General features: G+C 38.4%; 1 protein-coding gene across 5 annotated transcripts in view; it reads left to right on the forward strand.

The window, feature by feature from the left end:
* CEP78 (centrosomal protein 78) overlaps positions 1–6,795 on the forward strand; it is a 36,413-nt gene extending 29,618 nt beyond the window's left edge. For 2 of the 5 annotated variants that reach the window (XM_081505981.1, XM_081505961.1), the window contains 4 exons: positions 725–891; positions 1,714–1,885; positions 2,216–2,263; positions 3,076–3,706. In XM_081505981.1, coding sequence (XP_081362107.1) covers positions 725–891; positions 1,714–1,885; positions 2,216–2,263; positions 3,076–3,639 — 951 coding nt within the window. In that variant the 3' untranslated portion in view covers positions 3,640–3,706. Of the gene's footprint in view, positions 1–724; positions 892–1,713; positions 1,886–2,215; positions 2,264–3,075; positions 3,707–5,135 lie in introns of those variants that run through there. The other 3 variants (XM_081505997.1, XM_081505989.1, XM_081505970.1) reach the window with 2 other exon arrangements.
* Positions 6,796–11,892: the final 5,097 nt, after the last annotated feature.

Consider the following 11,892-nt stretch of genomic DNA (forward strand, 5'->3'; position numbering starts at 1 on the left):
TTTTATATAGGGCAAATCATAAATGATGATCTAAAGAGCGCATGGGAGTGAATATTTCAAGAAGCCAAGGAGAATATTGGTGACGGTATAGTTAATAAATTGGGCTGGGTATGATTTAGGACTTTTAAACCTTAAGCATTAGATATTTTGCTCACTAAAGTTATTCCTTAACATTCAGCTGAGTTGGAATATGCTTTGTTCAAATTAGGTTATGTGCTTTGTTTTCTAATTTAAGGGAAACGTAATAGGTAATTTTCTAATGTGGAATGAGGATCCATTATGAATTTAACCAGTTGAAAATGTGATCTTTTGAAAAATCATTAATAAAACAATCACTTCGGTTTATTTATATATATGTTGTATAGGAAACTTTGTTGAGTGCCTCTGCCTTTTGGTTATTATGTGATGTGGTCTCTGTCTTTACTGATGGAGAGTTAGATTAATTACAAATTAATTACATTTGAGGATGACAGAGGATGAGATGGTTGGATGGCATCCCGACTCAATGGACAGGAGTTTGAGCAAACGCCAGGAGATGGTGAAGGACAGGGAAGCTTGGTGTGCTGCAGTCCACGGGGTCACAAAGAGTCGGACACAACTGAGTGACTGAACAACAAATTGCAGTTTGGATGTTTTAGTTTTGTTCTTTAAACTATATGAGACTACTTTTGTTTTCTTTTGACAGAAAAAAATCATGTCAAATATTTTCAATCTTCTTTTATAGCTGGAACATGAAAATGCCCAGTTAAGAAATATAAATTTCTCTTTGTCTGAAGCCCTTCATGCACACTCATTGACAAGCATGATCCTGGATGATGAAGGTGTTTTGGGCAGCATTGAGAATTCTTTCCAGAAGTTCCATGCTTTCTTGGATCTCCTTAAAGATGCTGGGTTAGTTCTTTTCTCTTCATGGCATTCTTCTCTTTGCAACTATAAAGGTAGTTTGCTGAGGAACTTGAGCAGTTTTTATTACTTCCATGACCATATTTAGCCAAATGCAGTGAATTATACGTAATAGAGTTGATTTTTGTTTAATGAGGAAATCTATAAAGAAAAGCAAATAGGGGAGCCTGCTTTGGTAGAGTGGGAAGCCCATTATAAACAAGTAACCTGTAGACAGAGTAATTAGTAGGTATAATTTTTTATAAAGATTAAATTGAAGGCAATTTTAATTGAAAATATTTGGGAATGCATAAGAATTTTCCTGCCTTTCACTTATTTTTCTCGTTCAACAAGTTTGAGTTAAGGTTGTTTTTGTCTTGGGCTTAAAAATGATTATATAGGGAAGATACAGGTCAGTGGTTCTCAAGCGGGAGTTTTGTCGAAAGAGGGAAGTGGAGATTGATAATTGATGGAATGCTGTTTGGTCAGTGAATGAGTTGATGTTGGGAAGGAAGAAGCAGACGCTTCTTGGGAGCTGGAGGGATGGTAACGAAGTGTGGGAATGGAGGTGAGAGGCAGTGGATGGTGTGTGTGGTCGATGTTGAAGCTGCTAGTGAGAGTGCTTGAAATGGAGTGGTAATAGGCAAGGAGATAGGATGTGTCCCAGAGGATGAATCTGGAAAGGGCTGAGAATTGGGCTTGTAGTCTGGAGTAGATGTTGGCTTTTAAGATGTTAGAAGTATTTCCTGATTGTAGGTTTGGGGATATCTAAGCTGCTCTTCCGTGATTATAGTAATTTTTGTCTTTTCCTCCTTTTCTCCTCTGGTCCAGGCTTGGGCAGCTGGCCACAATGGCTGGTATAGATCAGTCAGATTTTCATTTACTAGGTCGTCCCCAGCTGAATTCTACTGTTAGTAGTCCACCTAAAGAAGAAAAGAAGGCACTTGAAGAAGAAAAATCAGAATTACAGCAGAGTGCCTTAGGGCAAATGCAAAATATCCAAGTAAGTGGACAGAACAGAACTTAATGATTCTAAGCGCGATTAGCAAAAAGGAAATTTCCAAGTCAGAAAGAAAATAATAATGATCAGTCTCTGAGAGTTCATATGCTGAGAAGCTAGAAGCCTCTTTGAGTTCCTTTCCGATATCTTAGATTAGTACATTTGTGCCCAGTAAATTTCCTGATACTGTATTGTTGTAAATAAGAAAACTGGAAATTCTTTTGAAAATTTATGAATTAAAGCAAACTATCCTTAGTGAAGAAAGAAAACCTTAGAGAAAATATCCTAAATTTTAAATTGTATAAATGTCTATTCTATTCATATTTTATCTAGGTTTCTATTTGTATGCAGTCAGCTTACAATGAAGGAACACTAATGAAGGTACAAGTACTGATGTAGATAAGTTTTTAAAATAAGTGGTCAGACATAGTTCATAGGCAGTATATTATAGTGAGTCACCTGGTTATGGGAATGGGGCGGTGGGGGGACCTGTGAGCTTTTCCTCCAGCCTTACATGGAGCCTCCATCTTTCACCTCAGCCAGTCTCAAACTGGTCTTGGAAACTGACAGCTTGGATACACAGTCTGGTCACAAACTGGACACATTTTTACATGTTTTCCATTTTGTAAAAATGTGTAAAACAAACTGATTTACATTTACCTGGAGGATAGAAAGGAAATTAATTTTCTTACAGAATAGGGTTTTATTTTTAGTAAGGGAAAGGAAATAGGTAATAACTACCCTAAACACTGAAGTCTGAAAATGTAACAGACATAATCTTGGATATAGCTGAGAATCACTTGCAAGATACAATTAGAAAAAAAACTGGCTCCAAAATCTAAATTATCAGTTGACCGTTTTAATAATAAGATCACAGAGTAACATTGAAATTTCGGACTCTACTTTTTAATGATTAGGCTTCCCAGATGGTGCTAGAGGTAAAGAACCCACCTACAATACAGGACACGTAAAGAGACATGGGTTTGATCCCTGGGTTGGGAAGATCTCTTGGAGAAGGGAATGGCAACCCACTCTAGTATTCTTGCTTGGAGAATCCTGTGGACAGAGGAGCCTGGCAGGCTATAGTCCATAGGGTTGCACAGAGTTGGACACGACTGAAGTGACTGAATGCTTTTCATGGTAGGCCTTGTTCATCACTGAATTTTTGTCTTGTCTTTTGTTTTTCTCTCCAGTTTCAGAAAATTACAGGTGATGCTAGAATTCCATTGCCTGTCGACACCTTCCATGTCCCAGTCTCTACTCAGGAGACCTTAGAGACTTCCAAAGACAACCTGGGAGTCCCAGTCACAGAACAGCGGCAGGAGTCTTTTGAAGATTTCATTGCTAGAGCATGTTCTCCTTCAGCAGATGTAATTTGTGGAACTGGAAGTCAAAGAAAAGAAGAGGAATTATCTAGAACTAGCAGGCCTTCCTCAGAAAAAATGACCAAAACGGGTGAATATACCAAAAAGCATTGTGTTAAGAAACAGCCTGGGAAGGACCTGCATTCCTGCTCTGACTCACCTGTAAAGCAGAAAAGCAAAGGAATCGGGCAAAATAGCTCTTTGGTTAATGAACCAATTAAAAGCGAGTCTTCGAAAAAACACATTTCTGTTAAGAAAGAGAGTAAAATACTGACTGTTTCATCAAAGACAACTAGAAGTAAACTCAATCTTCTTGAACATTCTGAAAGTGATACTCTTGGATCTGATTTTGAATTTCAAGAAAGCATCCATACTCTATCACGCCTTACATAGGTCGAAATCTTTTAAAATTATGTTTTTACCTTCAAATTTTAATAAATTACTTGTTTTTATTATAGCATATGGTGTTTTAAAATATATGACTGGGAGCCATTAGAGAAAGATTTATCTATACTTTTTATTATAATGAACACTTTGGTGTATGGTATTTTCCCTTTTGACAATTTGCACCATTCATTCAGCTAGTGTCTACTGAAGGCTTAATATGTGCAGTACTTTTCTGGGTGCTGTTTCAGCAGTGAGCAAGATAAAGCTCTACTGTCTTAAAACTAATACTCTATGGTGGGAGAAAATATGAATAATAAAGCAGGGTAAGGGGACTAGAAAGGGGTGGGAAAAATAAATAGTTTTACCATTTAGTTAAATGTCAAACTGTTATAAATCATATGGCCAGAAGTCATTGGTGTATTTTAATTCACAATAACCAGGCAGAATCAAACATTTACCAAGACACTTAATCATGTTGCAGGTTATGCAACCCTATAAGGTAGGGAACTACTACCATACCCATTTTGTAGATGAGTCTGAGGAGACATTATGTGAGTTGCCCACAGTTACACAGCTGTAAATAAGTGATAAGCTAGGATTCAGCCAGAACCCATAATCCAAGCTCTTTTTTTTTTTTCTTAATGGACTTTAGTTTCATTTGTTTCTTATTTATGATGATAATTTTTATGCCAGTTTTTAAAATTTATTTTTTATTGAAATATAGTTTAAGGACAATGTTATGTTAATTACTGCTATATAGGAAAGTGACTCAATTATACATACATATACATTTTTTTTACATATTGTTTTCCATTATTGTTTATCACAGGATATTGAATATAGTTCCCTGGGCTATACAATAAGACCTTTTTATTTATCCTTTATGTATATACCAGTTTGCATCTGCTAATTCCAAACTCCCAATCCAACCCTCTCCTACCCCCTCCCCCTTGCAACCACCAGGCTTTTCTCTATGTTCCTGATTCTGTTTATATTTCATGGATAGGCAGAACCCATGCTCTTAATTACTTTGTTATCCTGTTTCCTTGTTAAGAGAGGCAGGGTCTAAGGAAGGCACTGAGAGAAAAGCCTTCCTTTTGCATTAGAAGTACAAAAGAGCAGGACTCTCACAGAAAGCACCTTTCCCCATCTGAGTAGAATTTATAAATGTCAGAGTATTGTAAGAGTATGTGATCACATGTCTCTGGATTAAATTATGTCTCCCTGTAAAACATGCATAGCTACGTCTTTAGTTCAATCAGACTGAAAGGTGAGATTAGGGAAAAGTTGGGAGTGTTAGATTTCTTCTAGAAGGTCCTACCTGATTGTTACTAAGAGACTACAGTACTATTTAGTTCATTAATCATGGATTGAGTGTTATAGGAGTAACAGGATGGACAAGATGTCATGTTGGCCCTTTAACAGTAGAGTGAGAATGGAAAACCTACATTAGATATCTTAATACTGCCTGTAACAACAGTATGTGAACTGTTAACTTCCAGATGTTCAAGCTGGATTTAGAAAAGGCAGAGGAACCAGAGATCAAATTGCCAACATCCGTTGGATCATCGAAAAAGCAAACGAGTTGCAGAAAAACAGCTACTTTTGCTTTATTCACTACGCCAAAGCCTTTGACTGTGTGGATCCCAACAAACTGGACCACCTGACCTGCCTCCTGAGAAATCTGTATGCTGGTCAAGAAGCAACAGTTAGAACTGGACGTGGAACAACAGACTGGTTCCAAATCGGGAAAGCAGTACGTCAAGGCTGTATATTGTCACCCTGCTTATTTAACTTATATGCATAGTACATCATGAGAAATGCTGGGCTGGATGAAGCACAAGCTGGAATCAAGATTGCCGGGAGAAATATCAACCTCAGATATGCAAATGGAACCCCTTATGGCAGAAAGTGAAGAAGAACTAAAGAGCCCCTTGAGGAAAGTGAAAGAGGAGAGTGAAAAAGTTGGCTTAAAACTCAACATTGAGAAAACTAAGATCATGGCATCTGGTCCCATCACTTCATGCCAAATAGATGGGGGAACAATGGAAACAGTGACAGACTTTATTTTTGGAGGCTCCAAAATCACTGCAGATGGTGACTGCAGCCATGAAATTAAAAGAATCTTGCTCCTTGGAAGAAAAGTCATGACCAACATAGACAGCATATTAAAAAGCAGAGATTACTTTACCAACAAGGTCCATCTAGTCAAAGCTATGGTTTTTCCAGTAGCCATGTATGGATGTGAGAGTTGGATGGTGAAGAAAGCTGAGCGCCAAAGACTTAATGCTTTTGAACCTATGGTGTTGGAGAAGACTCTTGAGAGTCCCTCCTTGGACTGTAGGAAGATCCAACCAGTCCGTCCTAAAGGAAATCAGTCCTAAATATTCATTGGAAGGACTGATGTTGACGCTGAAACTCCAGCACTTTGGCCACCTGATGCAAGGAACTGACTCATTTGAAAAGACCCTGATGTTGGGGAAGATTGAAGGCAGGAGGAGAAGGGGATGACAGAGGATGAGATGGTTGGATGGAATCACCAACACAATGGACATGAGTTTGAGTAAACTCCGGGAGTTGGTGATGGACAGGGAGGCCTGGCGTGCTGCAGTCCATGGGGTCGCAGAGAGTTGGACACGACTGCGCAGCGGAACTGAACTGACAGAACCAAGGGCTGGTGAGGTTGCAAAGGAGCTCATCTTCTCAGATTGCTGGTGGAGATGCAAAATGATGCGGTCCTTCAAAACAGATTGGCAGTGTCTTTAAGCATAAATATACCAGCAGTTTCACAAGTTACATGAAAACTTGAAAGCATAAGTGAAAGTCACTCAGTCATGTCCAACTTTTTGTGACCTCATGGACTATATAGTCCATGGAATTCTCCAGGCCAGAATACTGGAGTGGGTAGCCTTTCCCTTCTCCAGGGGATCTTCCCAACCCAGGGATCGAACCCAAGTCTCCTACAGTGGAGGCAAGTTCTTTACCACCTGAGCCACAAGGAAAGCCCACATGAAAACCTGTGTTCCCATAAAAACATGTACATGTTTTATAGCAGTGGTTTGTAGCAGCTGTATTCATAATCATCAAAATAGCTTCCAGCAGGTAGATGGATAAACAAATCATGGTCATCCACACAATGGAATACTACTCAGCAATTAAAAAGGAATAAATTGTTAACTCATATATTCAAAATCATATGCCGTTAGAGAAGTGGAAAGGTTACATCTTTATGTAATCTCAAAAGATACATAATTTATGATTCCATTTGTGTACTATTCTTGAAAAGGCAAAACTGGTAATGAGATTTGATCATTGACTGCCAGGAGTTGGGGTGAGAAGATTTGATTACCAAGAGGATGTGCAAGGGATTTTTTTCAGTGATGAGTGTTCCATAGTCTACTTGTGTTGCTGTTAACATGAATCCATACATAAGTTAACCTAATGGAACTGTACCCACCCCTCAAAAGCATCATTTTTACTGTATAATTAAAAAAAAAAATCTCAGGCCCTTCCCTCTCCCAAAAATAGGAGAGGGAAGGTATTAAATATTATCCACCATGAATTCAAAATGTTCTTTATATTTTTTATCCGTCATGAATATAAAGCATTCTTTTGGAGAACTTATCAACCATTTCTAAAAGGACTTCCCTGGTCATCCAGTGGTTAAGGATCTGCCTTGCAATGCAGGAGATGTGGGTTTGATACCTAATCAGGAAGAGTTGAACATTTCCATAAATGATGCTGAGATTATTGACTACTTGGAAAACTTTTTTCTTTCATACCATGTACCAGAAATAAAATCCAAATGAATTTAAACTATTGTCATTCAGTTGCTAAGTTGTTGCTAACTCTTTGCATGGAAATATGAAAATAATTAGAAGGAAATATTGGGGAAAAAAATCTTTTATAAAGGTGGAGTGAGGAAAACCTTACCAAACAAGATGAAAAGCCCAATATCCATGAAAGAAAGAAAGAAAAAAAAACTGATAGATTTGATTGCTTGTTTTTTTAAAAAAAAAAAACTTCCCTGGCAGTCCAGTGGTTAAGACTCCACGCTTCCACTGCAGCATGAACAGTTTCGATCCCTCACATGCCATGTGGCATGGCCAAAAAATCATACATAAATATAAAGAGGAGACAAAAGATTGGGAGATTATGTGAAATACAACATAATTAAAGATCCGTAATGTTAAAGCACTTATAAACCAGACAGAAGATGGACAAAGGGCATAAAGATATTTTTATAAAGAAGTATAAACTTTCAACTTCATAAACAGTAAAAAATTAAAATGAGGACCACTTTCCTCTTCCTTGAAAAGGCAGATTTGGAAGGATTGATAATAGCTAGTACTGGAGATAATGTGAGTAAATGAGCACTCTGTCATTGTTGGAGAAAGTATTAGTCCATATAGCCTTTCAGGTGGACAATTTGGCAGTGTATATCAGTTTTTAAAATGTTCTGATTTTGGACTTCACTGGTGACTCAGCAGTAAAGAATCTGCCTGCCAATGCCGGAGACACAGCTTTGATCCCTGGGTCGGGAAGATCCCTTGGAGGAGGAAATGGCAACCCACTCCAGTATTCTTGCCTGGAGAATTCCATGAACAGAGGAGCCTGGAGGGCTACAGTCCATGGGGTCACAAAGAGTTGGACATAACTTAGCAACTAAACAACATCAACAAGACTGATTTAAAAACTCTTGACTGTAGGCATCCAGTCTAAAAAAAATCTTTATGCAAGTGTCCTAGGAATCAGGTATAAGAATGTGTATTGAAGCATTTTTTGAAATAATAAATTAGAAACAACATAACTGTACATAAATGAAGAAATTGTTGAATTAGTACATGTCAATTCCTACCATGCAATACTCTGCAGTAAATAAAAACAGGTTTATAGTGTGGACATGAAAATATTTGCAAGACAAAATGCTATGGAAAACAAGTTGCACAATAATATTTAATTGCAGTCTCCTGTTTACATACATATGGTTAGGAACCTGTTTACATATGTATGGCATATGTGTGTCTCTGCGTGCCTAGAAAAACGTTTGTAATAATGCATATCAAGCTGTTGATGGTTTCCTTTGCCCAAGGCACTAGGATTGAAAGAGGAGGAATGAAAAAAGGGCTTTATGTTATTTACTCCATTTAGTTCTAGGTTATTTGATCTTTTTATAATTGTGTTTTTGTGGATAACAAGTAATTTTCTTTATCACTGAAAACTTGGAAAATGCAAATATATAACCTCTAATACTGTATGTGCTGTGTCTATTTTTCAAAATGTATCTGTCCTAGTATAGCTGTGGAAAATAAGCTTCACTGGGTAACCTCCTCTCAGTGTTTTGGACGCCTGATGTGTTTCTACGTAATAGTGTATTCAAACTTTTTTTAAAAGCCACAACCCACAGTGAAAATTCTATTTTATGCAAAGTGACAGGTATTGTCCTGGTCCACACCTATCTGTGAGTACACATAATGAGTGGAAATTTTCATCAGATAGTTCTTACTGTACTTCTAGTGAGTCACTCTGATGTGTTCTATTACATTGCATTCCTGTAATGAGAATTATGTTTGCAACCTGCTAAATAGGGTTCACAGTCCACTAATGGGTCCTGTCCCCAAATATTTATCCTGTCTGTCTCAGACAAAACTGTCTCACAGAGAACACAAGTCTTTCACACATTTGCTTTATTTTATGGCTTGAAGTCCTCCATTTGTGCATTATTACTTCCAAAGCACAGCTTTCTTTTTTATATGAATTTAAAATTTTTTATTTAATTTTATTATCTGTTTATTTATTTTGGGGGCTGTGCTGGGCTTTCATTGCTGTGCATGGACTTTCTCTAGTTGTGGCGAGCATGGGCTTCTCTCATTGTGGAGCACAGGCTCTAGGGGGCATGGGCTTCAATAGTTGCAGTGTGTGGGCCCAGTAGTTGGGGCCCATGGGCTTAGTTGCCCCGTGGCATGTGGGATCTTTCTGGGCTACAGATCGAATCCATGTCCCCTGCATTGGCAGGTGGATTCTTAACCACTGAACCTCCAAGGAAGTCCAAAGCCTAGTTTCCCTGAACTCTTAAACTCCCAATACTCTTAAGGTAATTTTTGTTAGATTCTCGTTTTAAAAACCATTTTGTTACACGAAAAGCTTGAGTTTTCAAATTGACACATCTATAGGAGAAGTCTAAAATATAATTTGGTCAAAGAGTTTTAAAAACAATAGGACAAATACCCCATGACTTCAGGCAACCAGTTGGTATGGGTGACTAGCTGCTCGCAGGCACATCATGTACTACAGGGTTGAAAGGGCCTGACCAAGCATCCCTGCTCTCTTTGTACAAGCTTTAAATTTCAAACCAATGGGAATTCAAAATACAACAAACAATGAAGCAGTTTAGAAGGAGATAAGGATATCTATAGACCAAATAATCATTAACTTTGTTGTAGAGAGACCAGTGAGCATTAATTGGGTTATTTAATGTCCTCAAAGTCCTTAAAATGTAGAGAAAGTTTTTCTCTCTTAAAAAAAATGGAAAACAAAAAAACTTCATAGAATTTTAAAAATTCTAATTTTATTGGCATATGGTTGATTTATAATGTGATGTTAATTTCTGCTATACAGCAATGTGATTCAGTTATATGTCTCCATATTCTTTTTCATTAAGGTTTATCACAGGATATTGAATATACTTCCCTATTCTATACAGTAAGATCTTGTTGTTTATCCTCTGGAGGTTAACATTTTAGACCTTTAACCTTAGGTTAAAATAAACACCAGGCTGAAGACTTTCAGTTGTCCACGACTTTGAATATTTCCTTTTTCAAAGAGGACAGGGATTGAAGTTTCCACTAACCTGAGGTAAATCTCCATAACTTACAGAAGCTGTGTAATCATTTAGAGCTCCATGCCTGGTCAACTTGAAACCCATAATTCTTCCCTACAATGAAAAGATGTGTCTTACCTAACTATTAATATTATACTATTATAGCTATTGATATAAATATCAATAATATTTCTTCATAGCCCCCATTCTCCCTTGAAGGAGAGTCGAGTGCCTTGGGCCTTGGGTTAAACAGTCTTGGTCTTGCAGGTGGCTGACTTTCTAAGTCCATGGTAGCATCTGCAGCTGCTCTGGTCCTGCAACCGCTCTTGATGTCACAGGCCTGCCTCCCTTTGAAGAGAGACTCTTGGAGAAGTTAGAAACAGCTCCATTTCTTCAAGAACTGCAGGGTCCCATGTGGAAGAGGCAATGTGCTTGCTATAGCTGGGGCAGTCTTAACCTCCAAGCAGCGGAGATGCCTCTGAGATGGGTCTCCTCTTGCTGGGTTTGAGGAGAAGCAGCTTCTGAGAAGAGCTATCACCACAGCACACACGCTTCAGCCAGCTTTAGACTTCCACCAGATGAGGAGAGGGCCCCATGGCTACAGTACTGACCCCATAAGAATGGGTTTCTCCCAGCTGAGTTTAAGTTCACAAGTCACTGACTCCAGACAACTGACCAAGGGAGTGACAGCTTGGAGAGCCTGAAGCCAAGATTGTTCTGCAGGGGAAGCAGCTGTGGAAAGAGCCAGACTCTACCACCATTGCTGAATGAGACCCTCTTCCTGATCCTGAAACAAAAAGAAATTGGGCAGGAAATAACTGTGGACTTTTAATTTCTTTAGAGCTCAACCTCCAAGAGAAAGGATATTTATTTTTTTGGACTTTAATTCCTCCCTGAGAATTTAATAATGTGGAGGCATTTCATATAGTTCAGATCAGGGCATTTTAATATTGCTGGCATTTATTATTTGGAGTCATTTCATGCCTTCATTTGAGTTCCTTACATAATCTCTGGTGAGCTCTATTGAATGTCCTACATGGGAGAATGTGAAATGGAAGACAGATTGGGGAGTGAATTTTCATGCTTAGGCACCAGAAGAGCCTTGAGCAAATTTAATCATGTTCTGTGCAGACCCATTTCAGAGCCTTCAGGTCCCATAGCTGACCTCAGGGTCTTCACAAAGAAGTTGTAACGACATCAGGAAACAGCCCTGCTCATGTGAACACAGCATCCTTTCACAGCAAGAACAGTTGCCTTTTTGCAGTGCTGAGCTCTATGCGGTAAGAAGCCCAAAGGTTGTAACTAATAGGGAGGCAAGGGGAGGGAGATTTCTTCAAAGTCCACAAAAATGAGCTTTTTCAGAGCTTTTGGGGACTAAACTTCCATTCTTTTTTCCAGACTCCTTTCTTCCAAGATGAAGGAGTGGCTTATTCTGGCGG

The sequence above is a fragment of the Giraffa tippelskirchi genome, chromosome 1 (assembly GCF_054371585.1).
Source record: "Giraffa tippelskirchi isolate mGirTip1 chromosome 1, T2T-mGirTip1v1.2.pri, whole genome shotgun sequence".
NCBI classification, from domain to species: Eukaryota; Metazoa; Chordata; class Mammalia; order Artiodactyla; family Giraffidae; genus Giraffa; species Giraffa tippelskirchi.